At 40.3% G+C, this 16,479-nt stretch overlaps 1 protein-coding gene across 3 annotated transcripts in view; it reads left to right on the top strand.

Annotated features, from left to right (window-relative positions):
• Positions 1-16,479, top strand: part of wwc3 (WWC family member 3) — a 62,648-nt gene that overhangs the window by 33,998 nt on the left and 12,171 nt on the right. For all 3 annotated transcript variants that reach the window (XM_053635916.1, XM_053635915.1, XM_053635914.1), the window contains exons 4-10: positions 520-596; positions 1,160-1,239; positions 9,016-9,145; positions 10,703-10,849; positions 11,914-11,975; positions 13,866-14,114; positions 16,074-16,163. In XM_053635916.1, the coding sequence (XP_053491891.1) occupies positions 520-596; positions 1,160-1,239; positions 9,016-9,145; positions 10,703-10,849; positions 11,914-11,975; positions 13,866-14,114; positions 16,074-16,163 (835 nt within the window). The remainder of the gene's footprint in view (positions 1-519; positions 597-1,159; positions 1,240-9,015; positions 9,146-10,702; positions 10,850-11,913; positions 11,976-13,865; positions 14,115-16,073; positions 16,164-16,479) is intronic.

Raw genomic sequence — 16,479 nt, 5'->3', positions numbered from 1 at the left:
ACTTAAAATTAAAACAGTTTAAGTAGCTTGAAAATGGCCCACAGATGTGTGATCTTTCACGTAAAACACATGAAAACTCGGAAAGACGGTGGTAGGATGTAAAAATCTGATTTGCATACACCACAGATTTCAGTCGGTTTAATCCAGAGACGTGTTTGACTGCCAACTTTTTGTGGTTAAAAGCTCATCAGGATACAAGCAACCTCCAGACAACCAGGTCTGGTGTACAGCAGGTCTTTGATTATCGTCAATGCGCAAACGGCTTTCAAGAGTATGATGAGAATGCGCTTCAACCCTCCGACTGTCAGAGTTGAATGCAGGAGGAGAAAAAAGGGAAAACTAGCACAAAAGCCTCTTTAATCATAGGACACTGTATCCCCCCCGCTTTCTTCTTTCTGCGTTTGTTTGACAGTCGGAGTGTAAAGGAGTTGAATTTCAGCGCTTGCGTTCCTTCATTCATGTTCTCGCGCTCACCCTGTCGATCCCTCTAACTGTCTTACTCTTTCTGTCTTTTTGCAGCACACTCTGGCTCTTCTTCAAATGCAAAATATGACCCTGACCAAATCAAAGCGGAAATCGCCTGTAGGCGTGAGCGGGTAAGTTATTGTCCTCGGAGAACAATGCATCAGACGTCATGCCTAGGAAGGGCCTGTTTGGGAAGACATTGGGGTCCTGTGTGTGTGTGTTGGGTGGGGGGGCCTTTAGGACTGATGAGCAGACTCTGGCTTCCCTGGATTGAAGTTTTTATTGTTCTTATTGTTTATATATACAATAAGAGTTGCATCACATGTATACCTTAACAAACAGTGACTCTTTAGGTAGCCATTTTGCTCATGTAACAGCCATTTCCTTCTTACTTTGTGCTGAAATATTTACTCCGAAGATATCAGCAGAGTCAGCTCACATTGGAGAGCTAGGGTACTGTTGGAATGTGTTTTGGAGGGTGTATGTGTGGGCAGGGCCTTTTCCTCTTCCTGTATGTGTGTGAGTTAGGGGTGTTGGTGTGAGACCTTTCTGTTTAGTGATGACTCTGCTGCCCAAGACACCCCCCTCCCTATAACACTTTATTGGCAGAAGACCACTATATGTATTTGTATAAAATCTTTCCTGTGTGTGTATGTATGTGTGTATAATGTAATTCCTGCTCTTGTGTCCCCAGCTTTCTAGGCTTAAACAGGAGCTGGCCCAGATGAGACAGGAGCTGCAATACAAGGAAATGGGAGTAGAGACGCTACAAGAGTGAGTTTTACAAACACACACTCATGTGGAAAGTGAAATCCAAGTCAAATCAATTCCACCTATTTATCCCTCTTTTTCCTTTGGGAAATGTTCCTTTAATTCCCAGTGTATGTGGCCCTACACTGTGTGTTAGGGTTCCTGTACGTAGAGCGTCGGTGTGTCTCTCTGCACGTTGACTTTAGCAGGATTTAAGCAGTTTGGTATTACACTGAATACATTTGGCAGATGCTTTTATATTTTAGGGCTGGACAAGTAGTAAATTAATTAGCTTGCCCATGTTTTTGTTGCCTGAAAACCTCACTGACTTGGCTAAAAAGTAGAAGATAATGTAATAGAATAATGTATGCTGTTTATTGCATTAATACAGACTAATAGGGGAGGAAAAAACAAGTACATGATTATTATCCCTTTCTAACAAAGTTTCTAATGTAGCACATCCTCGACAAACGTTCACCAAATCAATGGTTATGAGGTTTAGGGTTTTGTCCTCACATTGCACACACAAGATATTTGAATTTGAAAGACTATCATTTTTGTTTTCTCTTGATATGATTAAACATAAGGTTGACTGAGTGATTTATAACAGGAGAGTTCTATGACTGCATTGCGCCGTGCTTTGTTTTGCTCGATTTGGTGAGTGTTTCTGAAGATATCATCTAATCATATTGGATATCTAAATCATCTAAATAATCCACCTTGTAAAAATCAATCCTTCATTAACCAGACCGAAACGTGTGGTTCAGCAAGCAGCAGAATTCAGAAGCACACACTACTGTTACGGCATCACAGTGCATCCCACCACATCCCACCACAGAGAAGTGCATTACGCATCCTACATGGGTTCGCAAGAGAGCCTGGAGCCTGTCCCAGGGGATTTGGGGCACAAGGCAGGGGACACCCTGGACGAGGTGCCAACCCATAGCAGGACACAATCGTACACCCATTCGCACACTACTGACAACTTTGAAATGCCAATCAGCCTACAACGCATGTTTTTGGATTGGGGGGTGCTGGAGTACCCAGAGGAAACGCCTGAAGCACAGTGAGAACATGCAAACACCGAGCACAGACAGGGCAGAGGCGAGACTCGAACCGGAGGAGGTGTGAGGCATATGTTGACCACATTCACATTTCAGCCATGTTGTTCGTGACGTCACACTCAGAGTAGTAAAAGGGGAAGCTGTCGGTCAGCAACGTTAAATACTGGGAATTACAAGAAGATCAGCAACTATGCATCAATAAACATAAGCAAGGGAACAGAGTTTAAATCCACAGCAGCGGTCGAAATCTCACTAGTCATGGACAAGCTGAATGTGTCTGGGCTATTAATTTTGTATTCGTAGTGGCCTGGTGGAGGTTAGAGGTTACCAGAGTTGTTTTTTTGTTTGTTTGTTTGTGTTTTCCCTCGGAAACCAAAGAATAAAAAAAAAAACTTTATTGACTTTCAAAGTACATCCTTTTATTTAATATGTATAGTTATAGTATTGAAGTGTGTTGCACCACAATGCTGCTTGAATATACATATTAAATAAAAAGATAGAGAATAGTTTTTTTCCCCTCTCTTTCAGAAACCATAAATAAATAAATAAAAAACTATTCTCTATTGACTTTTCCAAAGTATATAATTTTATTTAATATGTATATTCAACATGTAAATAGTCTGCACTTATATAGCGCGTTTTTAACCTTAGCAGTTCTACAAAGCGCTTTACACTGTGTCTCATTCTCACACTCATACACACTCGCACATCAATGGTAGCAGAGCTGCCATGCAAGGCACTAACTTGCCATTGGGAGCAACTTGGGGTTCAGTGTCATGGACACTTCGGCATGTGGAGTCATGTGGACTTTGAATCGAACCGCCAACCCTACGATTAGTGGACAACCCGCACTATCACCTGAGCCACAGCCAAATGCAACACACCAAGTAGTGTTGCACTACACACACCATCCGAGGCATGCTCTGTCAGTAGAACTTTTACACGTCGGATTCATTCAATTGCTCGTCTCAGGGTCGGAAACACTGATAAAATAAAGTGCGATGCGAAGCGAACTCTCGTATATCAAAAAAATAAATAAATAGTAGCTTGACACAAACATCTTTTATGTGCAATGGAATGAGAGAAAACACGACTGATAGCCAATTGATGACTTTTGTTGACGCAACATGCTACTTTACACGGTTTTTTTTTTTTAAATGACTGTAGATTTGCATCTGTATTAATGCACTTAACTAACTACAGGGTGTCCCAAAAGTCTCCGTAGGTAGGAGACTGGGATTTCCAGCACCACTTCGGTTGTGCCTTCGTGAGTGGATGTTTGTGGACGCCCAGTTCTCGGTCGGTCCGCAACACTTCCAATACTTTTCATTTTTGAATTTGTGTCGTGTGTGATGTGCTCGCCATGTTTCCTGTTAAAGTCCATTGAAACTTGCGACAGCTTCCTGATCCAGCCATGAGAATGATTTCAATACATTATTCTTTTATCAAAAGCGTTCTTAAAGTAAAATTTGGATGTCTTTTTTTACTAAAAAAAAGTGTTAATTTCCTCCATGTATTGAGCCTTTTGGGAGACCCTGCAGTTCACCATATATTATTACATTGTTGGCTACTTTTTTTATTTATTTATTTTTGCCTAGTCAGTTAAGTTGCCTGCCAAGCAAAATTTTGAACTGGGCAGCACACATGCGCTTGAACAAATTAATTTACTATTTGTCTACTATGTACGATGTTGACAATGTACGATTGGGCCCTTGAGCGAAACCCTTAACCCTCAGCTACTCAGATGTGTATATATGAGGTAAATGTAAGTCGCTCTGGATAAGGGCGTCTGCCAAATGCCGTAAAATCTTTATATACATTTTTTTAAGCTTTGGATAAAAGCGTCTGCTAAATGAATAAATGTAAATTAACAAAATGTCAGTTTTGTTTTTTTTTTACAACTGACGTCGCTCCAAACAAGTTTTGAAGAGACTCTAACAGGATTTATTTTGTGTGTGTGCGCGTTTGTCTGAATTCACAGCAGCATTACACATTAAGCATACACCAGACCTAAAAAGCTGTTCCATACCTCTCTTCTGCCAGTTGACCACCTTTTATATTGCAGTCCAACACCACATTTACACTCCATATGGAAAAATACGGTACACATTTTCCCCAGAAACCAGTGGGGCTAAATGTGGAACTGTTTATGTAGCGAGCTCTAAATGCTGTGTGATTAAAGCACACGATCTTCGAGCCCAAGCAGTGCAAACAATGCTCTGACTAATTTTCCCTCACACTCTTACCATCACTCATACCACCTACAATAAACTTTAGCATTGTTTTTATGGACAGTGCAGTTCAGAGTGAGTAAATTATGGAATTGTAAGTATTATTCAGTTCAGTGAAGCAGCAAGAGCAACATTTTACTCCATAGTGGAGCATTCTTAAAATAGCTGCAGTGGACAGGGCCTGCTTAAAACCTCACGTCTCATCGGTTTCGGGGGTGTTTAAGTAAGTGTGTGTGGTTGGGTGGGGGACTTGTTTTTCTATGTTAGTGGGGACCAGATGTCACCTCAAGGATAGGAATGTCTGACACTTTTGACATTACGGAGACATTTGGCTGGTCCCCACAAGGAAAAAAAAATGCTTTTTATTTAAAAGCTAAGAGATTCTTTTGGTTACTGAGGTCCTCACATATATAATATGACAAACGTGTGCTTTGTTGTGAACTTTCAGGACCTGACTATGTAGGAAAACCAGACAAAGACAGACACAACCAACAAGATGTAAAGCACTTTAAAAAAATATATATATATATATATTTTTATATATATATATATATATATATATATATATATATATATATATTATCTCATATTAAAAATGTACTGCATGCATAATTTTCTTCAAAACTGAAAAGCGAAAAAAACTAATCATAAGGTACAAGACATTCTTATTATATATATAGTTACCGGTATACATTACAAGTGTAATATTATGTCCTGAAATGTTGCAAAAACAAGCTGTGTGTGTGTGACATGGTGTTCTGGAAAAGGAGACTCCACCTCAGGAAGAGGATGCACCAGTGGAGTGGAGAGAGCCAAGGCAGGAAAGAGAGAGAGGCTGAAAAGTATAGTTTGAAAAAAAAAACCAAAGATATCTGGCAGCAAATTCCTCGCTTCTTCCTGCGCCCCAGTGAGCGAGCTTATCTCTTAGATAGAACACAACTCAAGTGGCTCCTAGAATAGCGGCTCAAAGTAGGGTTTTAAAGAAGATTGAGGTGCCGTCCCTGCTCTGATGTTATTTAGGAAGAGGGTCTATGTGTAGTTCTCAGAGTGGGCCGCAGGAACCTCTACAGGTTTATGAAGCACAGCAAGGAGGTCCATGATTTTTATTTTCTTTTTCTGCATTTGGTTACAGTGATTGAAATCGCAGGTGGCATGGTGGCTTAGTGTTTAGCACGTTTGCCTCCGGGGTTGGGGGTCCGAATCCTGCGTGCAGAGTTTACATGTTTTCCCCGTGCTGCAGGGGTTTCCTCTGGGTACTCCGGTCTCCTCCTCCAGTCCAAAGACATGTGTTGTAGACTGATTGATTGGAATTTCCAAATTGAGTGTGTGTGATTGTGCCCTGCGATGGGTTGGCACCCCGTCCACGGTTTCCCCCACCTTGTGCCATGAGTTCCCTGGGATAGACTCCAGGCTCGTGACCCAAGACCCTGTGTAGGATAACCGGTACAGAAATTCATCAAAATTATTATATTTATTACATGAATGATGTAATAATATAACATTCAAATATTTATAACACCAAATGTGATATTAGTGCATGTTTAAGTTGAAATATTTATGAATCTGATTGATCAGAAAGGGGGGCACAGGTTAACATGTTTGCCTCGCACCTCCAAGGTTGGGGGTTTGAATCCTGCCTCTTTCCTGTGTGCACAGAATTTGCATGTTTACTCCCAGTATTCCGATTTCCTCCCCCAGTCCAGAGACATGCGTTGTAGGCTGATTGGCATTTCCAAACTGTCCTGAATGTGTGAGTGTTTTAGTGCAATTGTGCTCTGCGATGGGCTTGTCCACCCGTCCATGGTGTTCCCTGGGATGGGCACCAGGCTCCCCTGCGACCCCATGTAGGATAAGTGGTATGGAAATGGGATGGATGGATGGATTGGTCAGGATGTGTTGATTAGTTTTCTCAAATCACAGGATTATATTATATTAATACGTTATTGTTTCTGTAGTAACAACTTGCACAGGTACAGTGGATGCTCAACCCGATTTTTTATTTTACCAAGCATATGTAATTGTTGATATTATAACATAGTCTTTAAATAAATGTTATTTATAATTTGAAAATTGAAAGTATTAGTGTAGTAATTAGAAGCAAAGCTCTTCCAAAATTTTCTGACAAGTCTTCAGGACTGAGATTTTGCACTTTGGGGTTTCTTGGTAACATGACAAACTGGATTTTTTATTAACTTTGAGAGAGAGAGAGAGAGAGAAAAAAAGAGAGGCTGGCGAAGGAACATGTATAGTATTGTTTTGCGAACATTATTTATTTATTGGAAAATAATCAACTTCACCCTCTTGTGTTTTTTTTCTTTACTGTAAATAGCAGGGATAGTAATATACATGCGCATCTAAAATGGTACAAAGACGAACGGTATAGAAGATAAAACATGAATAGATGTTATAGTCCGTGTTAATAGAAACGCACATCCTGTATACCGGAGCAGATTAAAAATAACATAACATAAGCATGCAGTACAGCAAAAGGAGGAGGAGGTGAGGGATGGGAGGACGGCTCAGTGTGTGAGCTTGGTGTGGTGTGGTGGTAGTGTAATGTGGTAGTGCAGAGCAGTGGGTGTGTGTGTTGAGGGTGGGGTGCTCGACGGAGATGTGGAGCAGACCGGGCAGGGCTGCCCATGGAAGCTGCAGGTTTGAGGGGGAACAAAGGCCTGCTTGTGTGGAGAGCGTGGAGGAGTGAGTACCTGATGTTGGAGGAAGGAGGCTGCAGGAAGGACCACGTGGCAGGAGCTTGGGAATGCTGCCAGAATGCATCTGATGGAGAAGACAACTCTCTCTGATTGTTCTCGACTGATCCCTTTCTTTTCTCTTTCACATGGTGGTTATTTAAAGAAGGCTTGTTCTTCGGCTTTAAATACTTGAATGAAAGAAAACAAACAGGATAGTAGGGTTGAGCGTTCTATTGGTTCTGCCAAAACTCGTACGAGGAAAGTTTTTACCTGCTGAGAAAGTGAATGAGCGGGTATTTAGGATGTTTAAACAGTATATGTGTGGGGCAGCATGATGATGAGTAAAATTATTATTATTATTTTTTATTAAATAAAACAATCATTAAAATAAACAAGCAAGCAAGGCAAAACAATAAAAACACAGCTAACCTCCAGTTTTACCCAAGCTTATTAATATCATGCACAATCATGACGAATAAAATGGAAGCCAAAGAAATCATGCTCACAGTCTTGGCACATTCTGTGGACGTGAACGGAGCTCTCCAAGTCAGCGTTTCTGGCAGCGATCATGTGTTTTTAGTTGTCACTGACATTTCCTGATGATGTCTTTAGCTGAAATTTTTCTACTTTTTCCATTATTCTTGTTTCTTTTTCTGAACCTGGAATTAAACAGAGCCAGATGTTGGTATGTTCGCCACCGTCACTGAAATAACTGCATTGTTTAAAGGGGGAAAAAACAGCAAAGAAAAAAAAAAAAACCTGAAGCTGGGTCTCAAGTATGTTGAATGCACTACAGGTGTTGACAGTTCGATTTCAATTCAGTTTTATATGTATAGCGCTTTTTACAGCGGATGTTGTCTCAAAGCAGCTTTACAGAAATATGTATGATCAGGATATAGATTTTAAGTGTACGAATTTATCCCTAATGAGCAAGCCAGAGGCGACGGAGGCAAGGAAAAACTCAGAGACGATATGAGGAAGAAACTTTGAGAGGAACCAGACTCAAAAGGGAATCCATCCTCATCTGGATGACTGGATAGTGCAATTATAAATAAATAAATCCCTTCTACAACTGCGCTAATACTATATGGTTAAATAGTGCAATTGTGTAACCAGGAAAATTCATTAGTTTTTACATGAAGTCTGTTTTACATGAAGTGAACTTCTCCACTGTTCACTGATGGAGACTTGAGTGCAAAACTGTTTGTGGCCATTGCAGACCTAAAGCTATCATAGCAATTGTAATTTTAAGCCAGCACAGTATAACTGTTCATATGAATTGATGTCCAAAGCCATCTTTATGGTTTTTAAGTGGTACCATCCTCAGTAATCTCGATGATCTTCAGGCTGTCCACGTGGGGCCGTCCTCAACCGCAGCAGCATGTGACTTCCAACCAGAAGTAGGGCATCAGGATGGATCAGACAGGTCCGGAGAGCAGAAGGGGGGTCAGGATCACTGGTATCTCAGTACAGGACCCGAGCCTAGGTTTCCCCATGCGTGCAGGAGTGCCATTTTTGTTTCTCTGCTCAACATTTCAAGCGTAACCCACATGCAATGCCAGAGGATGTCCACAACCATACACACAGACATCTATTCTGTATTTCTATGCATGGTGTAGGCGTGTGAGTGTTACTGCTGGGCCATATGACTGTATAATATTGATGTCATGATAAATTCGGTCACTTTTTTTTTTTTTTCCCATAGGTATTAAAGTATCACAAGATAATTTCATAACTTTTTTTTTTTTGAGCAGCCACAAGAGAGAGATCGAGAGAGAGTTCTGATGTTTGTGTACCGTTGTGGTTTCTTTACAGAATTGACCGGAAGATGTCCAGCAGCCAGACGAATTATAAACTGGACGAAGCGCAGGCCATCTTTAACGAACTACGCAGCATAAAGGAGGCTATCAGCTCGGGCGAGAAGGAGAGGCAGGACCTCATCCAGGTGAGCTTCTGTTCTAACACTTTCATCACCCCCTTCTCTTTCACCGTCACATAACACTCTAGATGCATTTGGGCATGCTTTTAGTACTACTACAGGTAATGTGAATCTGACATTGTAAAACATTTTTCTTTAATGAAATCAAATGCATATGCGAGAGAAACTGCTAAACCTGTTCTCTCGATGATTGCTTGGGTTGGGGTAGGAGTTTTTTTTGGGGGGGGTACATGATATTATTGGTTAATTCTCTAATTAATTAATTAAGTGAATTCTCTCTGACTGTGCTTACATGCTTGCATAAGGAGGGAAAAAAAATCACAAGATAGTGGATGAAGATTGTGGATAAATCTGAATTTTATCTTTTGAGGCATTAATGCTGATGAATTATGCAGTTTGATCAAGGACATGAATTAACATGCTTAAGTTTGTATTTATTTAATTTTTCGTCATTTTTCATGAACGAGTCCCTGACTCCTTCATATGCCCCTATCCGAATCACAGTTAACAGCTTTTTATTTCCTTCATAGGATGCTGAATACTGCCACCATGTGGGGAAATATTTCCCCCACCTTACAGTATAAAATGCACCTTAAACTTTCAGTTTTTTTTCTTTTCTTCTTCTTTTTATTAGAACTTAATAAGGGAGCAAGTAGGAAAATATATGCTGTAGCACTTTTTTTTTTTTTTTTTTTTTTTTTTTTTTTTAAAGATCTTGAGAGAAATCTGATTTAGGATTTAAAGTGTGTCAAGTGTTACTGTGTCATAAGAGCCAATCAGGTTCTGATATGCAAATTCAGAAGTTGCAACACAAGAATTTGCCACAATTTTTTATATATATATATATATATATATATATATATATATATATATATATATATATATATATATATATATAAAATAATGTGTAGTGTGTGTGTGTATATGTATGTATGTATGTACACACTGTGTGTGTATATGTATGTGTGTTTTTATAGCTTTTGAAATGATTTGGCTGACTTTAATCATGATTTTAAAGGCCTAATTTGTAAACTATACTGAATAAATTGCTCGGACCAAGGAGTACTGAGTCTGGCAAGAGAGGCTTGCTGTCATTTTGAAGAAATTTTGGCACACAAACAAAACCTGACTGATATTAAGTCTTAGTGACTGGACTTGCATCTCTGAACAGAGTGGAAAGTCTGCGGCACCACCTCTCACCTACTCATAATACTGTTCTGGCATGTTTACCACGATGACTTCAGGCCAGGTCACACCTCCAGTCCCTGACATCATGTTTACCTTATAACATCAATGGTATGTTTAGATACGGCAGGGATTCCCCACCATTCATCAGAGCACTGATGAAACGTCTTCATGAACTCCCTGCAAGTCTATTTGCCAAAACTTGCTAAACACATTTACAAAAACAGTCCGCTGAACTGTTTGTCTAATGAATGAAACCTTCATGTAAATAGCATGTGAATAACATTTCATTTCTAGATGACGTTTTATGAATAGCCTGGATGGCTTTAAAACCTCACACCCTTTTTCATTTGCTTCTCCTCTTTCTGTCTTGTGCAGAGCCTGGCCAAGCTGACGGGGAATTTTCACAACCTTTCCATCAGTGACTCTGTAAATGAGGTGGGCACCAGCTCAGTGGCTCCAGGCGACTCAGTCAGCGGGCAGCAATACACAGACGCCGGCTGTCAGACTGACCTGATTGGAGAGGTCAGTAATGCAGAAAAAATTGGAGAAAGACTGGAAAATGTTATACAGTACATGTAAATTAGAAAGCACAAGGAAAAATAGTTTGGCAGTGACTTCTTGGCAGAAGATCTGTATGTAAGGAATAAAATAGAACAAGGCTTGCTTTATAGGAAAGTAATCAACATTGGTGGTGTGATACATCCCTGCGCAAAGCTGTTTTCCTATAATAACCCGTTATTGGACAAGTTAATTCCTGTTATCACTTACATTATAGTAGTTTTTCTGGTTTTTAAACCTTGGCTTGAACTTACAGTAATTAGACAAAAAAAAAGTTAGAGAAAACACAAAGCCCTTTGTCGTAAAGATTCTCCCATGGCGGAAACATTACCGACCACTGCAAAGCACTGACACTGGAGACTCCTTCCACATCTTATTAAATCCATTTATTGGCCTTAGATTACGTGAAACATCCACCATTCAATTTGAATGAGTTGTTACTATAGAAATGTATGCGAACATTGACATTAATACAAACCTGTGACCGGTGCTATTGTCTGAGCTATGCTTTTAGAGAAAACACATTCTGACCAATCATATTCGAGAATTCAGTAGTCCTGTGGTATTTGTTTTCTGTACGCAGGGTACTTGAACACACCTTTCACAATCACTTGTATTTCACACAATGGCGGTAAAAGAACTACGTTTAAAAAATAGACAGGCTAAAAAAAAAAAGCTTTTTCATAAGCAATTCTATTAAAAGCCCAACTGTAAGCTTTTGTTGCGCCAAATTAAAACGAGTGGAGATTAATTTGAGCTTAATTGGAGATTAAAATCGCGCTTTTTTCTGCAGCAGTAGACAGATTTACTCTTACAAACTTGTTTCCATTAAAACAAGCCAAGAGACGTGACTTCTGCTGAATATTTCACTTTGTAAACTGCACCGTAGTGTTAAATACTTTCTAAAATACTCTGAGACAACACACCAGATTATTTATTTATTTATTTATTTATTTATTTCATTACTGCAGTTCACAACAGGATCATTGTTGTAATTTGCGAACTTGTTTTTCCACTTTGATTCTCAGGAATCGTCCCCGTTAGTTGACAAAGTCAGGCTCACCTGGCAGTATGAAGAGGCCAAGAAAAAGTAAGTCCAACTTTCCACATGACTCTAGAATACTCGTTCGCCCCCCCCCCCCCCCCAAAAATGTATTTCTCCGAATATATTCGTCACAATGAATCAGTTAATGGAATGAACAACAAAAAGTGTACATTTAAAACGAGCGACAGAAATCCAGTGTGTTGTATAAGTATGTTTTATTTGCACCACCCCTGTCTCTCTTAAAGCTCCAGCTGCCTCCAACAGAAGAGTTTTTGAAGATTACTCTTCTGTGGGCTGAGAGTCTGGTGATCACACGCTTGTATCAGCTGTGTGACTCCGTCTGGTACTGTCTGGTTTTTCTGTGAAACCCAGACTTGCCCAGGGCAGAAGAGTCTTCAGTCATGTTCACACTGCTAGCATTAAGGGTCATTTAGAGTCACTCTGTCTCATGCCTAGAGTACTGATACTGGTTTACGTGCACATTTTTGGTGAAACGTCTTATTCTGCTTTTATCCTCCTTTACATTTACAAAATGTCATGATGACATTAAAGACCGCGTAGGCACTGCTAGATTTGTTACACTGACAGCAAAAGGACCTTCCTTATGAGACGCTTGTTGCTATAGAGACCGCGCACGCTAGCCATGAAAAATGAGTGGACGGGGAAAACCTTTGGAAACTTGCATGCTCTGTGACTGAGTCATGCCTTCTGAAATCCAAAACACACATTTCGGGGTCTACCAATGGCTTGCTCGTGGTTTACTACATGCTGTTATCAGACAAGAGTTATAACTTTCAGAAAGATAAGGTCACTTTTTACTGAGCTGTTTTGGACTTTTTAGAGCTTAGCTGTCAGACTCCAGCAGAGTTGACCATCATTATCTAATTTATTGCTTGACTCGTATAATTACCAAGGTGTTATGATGTTCAGTTTAGTGTGTTAGAAGATGGGAAAACCAATTATCAAAGAGTTTTAAAGAAACGCTTGATTTAGGGAATGCAGCCAAAGTAATGTTTCCATCTACAGGATAATCTGTATATCTGTGAATATTACATGAATATTCTAGGATTTTTTTTTTCTCAACTTGCCTTCTGTTTACCTCATCTGTAATGTATGGGAAATTACTACAAAAAGAAAGAATTTCGCAGGTAGCATAGCCACTTCACAGCTCCACGATTCCTGGTTCCATCAGGAGTTGGGTTTACTGTCTGTGTGGAGTTTCACATGTTCTCCTCATGTCTGTGTGGGTTTACTTTGGGTTCTCCGGTTTCCTCCCACCTTCCAAAATCATGCCGGTAGGTGGATTGGCTATTCTAAATTGTGAATGTGTGTTTGTAGTGGCCTGTGGCGGACTGGCATCCCAACCGGGATTATAATTCCTGCCTCACACTCCGTGGTCCCGGGAAAAGGCTCCGAATCCACCTCGTCTCTAACCAGGATAAAGCACTAACTAAAGATGAATGATTGACAGAATTTAGACTCTTTGTATCGAGGAAGGAGTGGAAAACCTGCTTAGTACAAGCTTAAAATTGAAGTCTCAATGCAGTTGTTTGAGCAGTCAACACTCAGTTCAGAGAAACATGTTGAAATTTTTCTCTGTGGTTATTATAGCACATATAACACTTTGCTCTTCTCGGGAAACCCTTAATAATACTCTATAGAACCCTACAACATTTCACCATCTGGTAACTGTTAACAATAGCTAATAGCTGGTGTGTGGTGGGCGTCTGCCGTCGCATCATTCAGGTGGGTGCTATACACTAGTGGTGGTTGAGGAGGACACCCCCCACCCAATACTATGTAAAGCGCTTTATAAATGTAACTGTAACTAAATAACTAATTAACCTTCGACCGAACCCTTAAAAGTTTCCAAAATACTGGAGTAATCCTTTTACAATTGCACATCCTCACTACTCCCTTGCATCTTCCTTTCAGAGTGTCCAGCATTCAGCTCCAGCTGGCCAAGTTGGACAGCGAGAGCTGGTCAGGACGCGCCGAGGCCGATCGGGATCGTGACTGTCTGCAGCTGCTGAAGGAGAAGGAGGCACTCCTGCAGGAACTGACCCTCCTCAGTGAGCAGCATCACCCCCCGGAGGTGCTGGTCCAGCTTGAGGAGGAGAGACTCAAACTGGAGGAGGAGGTGCAAAGAGCCCAGAGCACACACAGCCAGGGCGCCAACCAAAGGTCAGCATCCGAATGCATCCAAGCTAAATAAGGTGATGCGTTTTGATTCAACACTGCAGTCCGGTTTGCTGGACTGCATGCGGGCTAACCGCTGCCTGTAGTGAATAAACCAAAGAGCCTCCATGATAAGAGGCTCATCAAGCAGTAAACATTTGATAATGCATTCCAAACCATCATCATGGAGGCACTGTTGTGCATCACAATCACTCAGCCATGGTGGCCTAGTGTAGATGCTTTCGAGTAAATAAGGGCACCCTCTTTGCCTCAGCAGGAGCACAGAGGACATCGTAAGGCACTGCTGATTTGCTGCTCTGGAATGATCTTGTGGCGCCAGTAAAATATTCGTAAAGGTTTTTTATGATAAAATGTCATTTGACACTACATGCATATTCATTAAGGCATAAAAGTCACAGTTGATGTGTAGTACTAATGTAGTTTTTTTTTTTTTTTTTTTTTTTTTTTTAACCATGTAAAGGCAAAATAATTTAGTTGATAAGCCAGTAGAAACGTTGGAGAACATGGATTGAAACCAGTCTGAATGCAATTTCTGTCACAACGAGGTGGGGAATCTGTTTAATTATTTAGTAATTAGATGAATAATCACTGTTTATACCATGGTCTGTCTGAATACTCGATTCTGATTGGCTGGAAGGTGAGCGTTCAAACCGTGTACTGCACAAGTAGTTCCAGTCAGTTTAATCGCCGTTCTCAATAAATGTGCTGCCTATAAACAACTGTAACCATATTAACAGACAGTTACAGTTGCATACCATAGGTAAAGTCACAGTTTCATTGTTAGAGATGCGGCGCAGGTAATTCTCACACACACACAATCTCTCTCTCTTTCTCTCTAATAACTATTTATTATAATGTACTGAAATAAATGTAATCTTATTGCACTACTTTATCTCTGTGTATGCTTGAGAGCAGGCAGAATTCTACATCTAACAGCCCATATATAAAACTATTAAAACTAATGAAAATTAACCGTTATTTTTATCCTTTCAGTCAAATTTTGCACCACAAATATCATCGACAGCTTTAACTTGTTAATGCTGGCAAGTGACCATTTGTATAAGTGGGATAATCCACGGTTAGGTGTGTGTTATACCAGTGGTTCTCAAACGTTTTCAGCGTGAGGCCCCCCTTGTGTACGGTGCATCCCTTTGTGGCCCTCTACAGTTGTCCTCTACAGTTGCTAAGAGACTATGTCCTGTATCTAAAAACGTATCCATTGGAATTAGTCTTAGGTTTTATCAGCGTGTGTCTAACAGTACGCTAGTATATCAGCGGATGTCTCTGTTTGGTGTTTCTTAGTCTGCTGTGTATAATTTATTTAATTTATTAATATTTCTAATTTTTATGTACTTCATAGTTCAAAGGTTGACAATCCTGACTTACATACAGGTCAAATTAATACATTTTGTGAAAAATGTTCTAGAATTTCTATGCGCCCCTAACCCCCGGTGCCATCTGGCGCCCTCCCCCCCAGTGGGCCACTGCTTTACACGATTCATGTCCGGTGTTTCTTTGCCTCCACGTTGTGCATTAAAATCGTAATAATGCACACCTAGCTGTGGATCATCCCTTACATAAACCTGCCCTGACTAATATGGCTGATGGAAATTCGGGGAAAAACTCAATTTAAGTAAAATATTCTAAAAGAGGTAAAAGGACATCCAGCTGCTATTATGAAACAGGATGTGTGGTTTTCTCCTCCCCCATCCCCCCACCCCAATTTTTTTATTTTTTATTTTTTTTACATTTGCTGAAACTCAAGTCTTGTGTTAAACACAACTGAAGCAATTAAGCACTTTGCCAACAGTCTGACCCAACGTTATCTACTTGTTAGATCTGACGGATAAATTTTACAGTTCATTTGGAATCTACAACTGGAATGAATTAATTCAGAATGCATTTAAACTTAATCATTGTGTGTGTGTGTGTTCGTGTGCATAGGATACTGCAGCAAGAGAAGAGGAATGTCTTACTGAGACAGTTGGAGGAGGCGACCCGCATCACAACCTATCTCCACTCTCAGCTCAAAAGGTACATTCTACACATACATGCGCATGTCTACTTGGACTTGAAGATGTCTTGCCACTCCATTTGACTACTGGGCATGATGGGAAACATTACATTGCAAAGACTATGTAATCGTTTGGTGCTGGTCCATTTACTCCCAACGATGACATGGCACGGTAGTGAGTGTTGTGCTGGTAAGAATGTAACCCATAGAACAGCTTTCACTCAGGAACCTTTGGCCGGTGATGTTTTCTCTTCACGTCTCACCTGGCTAGTAAGTGTATGCAGTGTTTAAAAGCCCACTGCTACAGATTATGCACGTGTACAAGCATCACACACA

This window comes from Ictalurus furcatus, chromosome 11, assembly GCF_023375685.1.
Source record: "Ictalurus furcatus strain D&B chromosome 11, Billie_1.0, whole genome shotgun sequence".
In the NCBI taxonomy this organism is placed as follows: domain Eukaryota; kingdom Metazoa; phylum Chordata; class Actinopteri; order Siluriformes; family Ictaluridae; genus Ictalurus; species Ictalurus furcatus.
The sequence above is the reverse complement of the archived record's forward strand: the minus strand, read 5'-3'. Positions and strand labels throughout refer to the sequence as shown.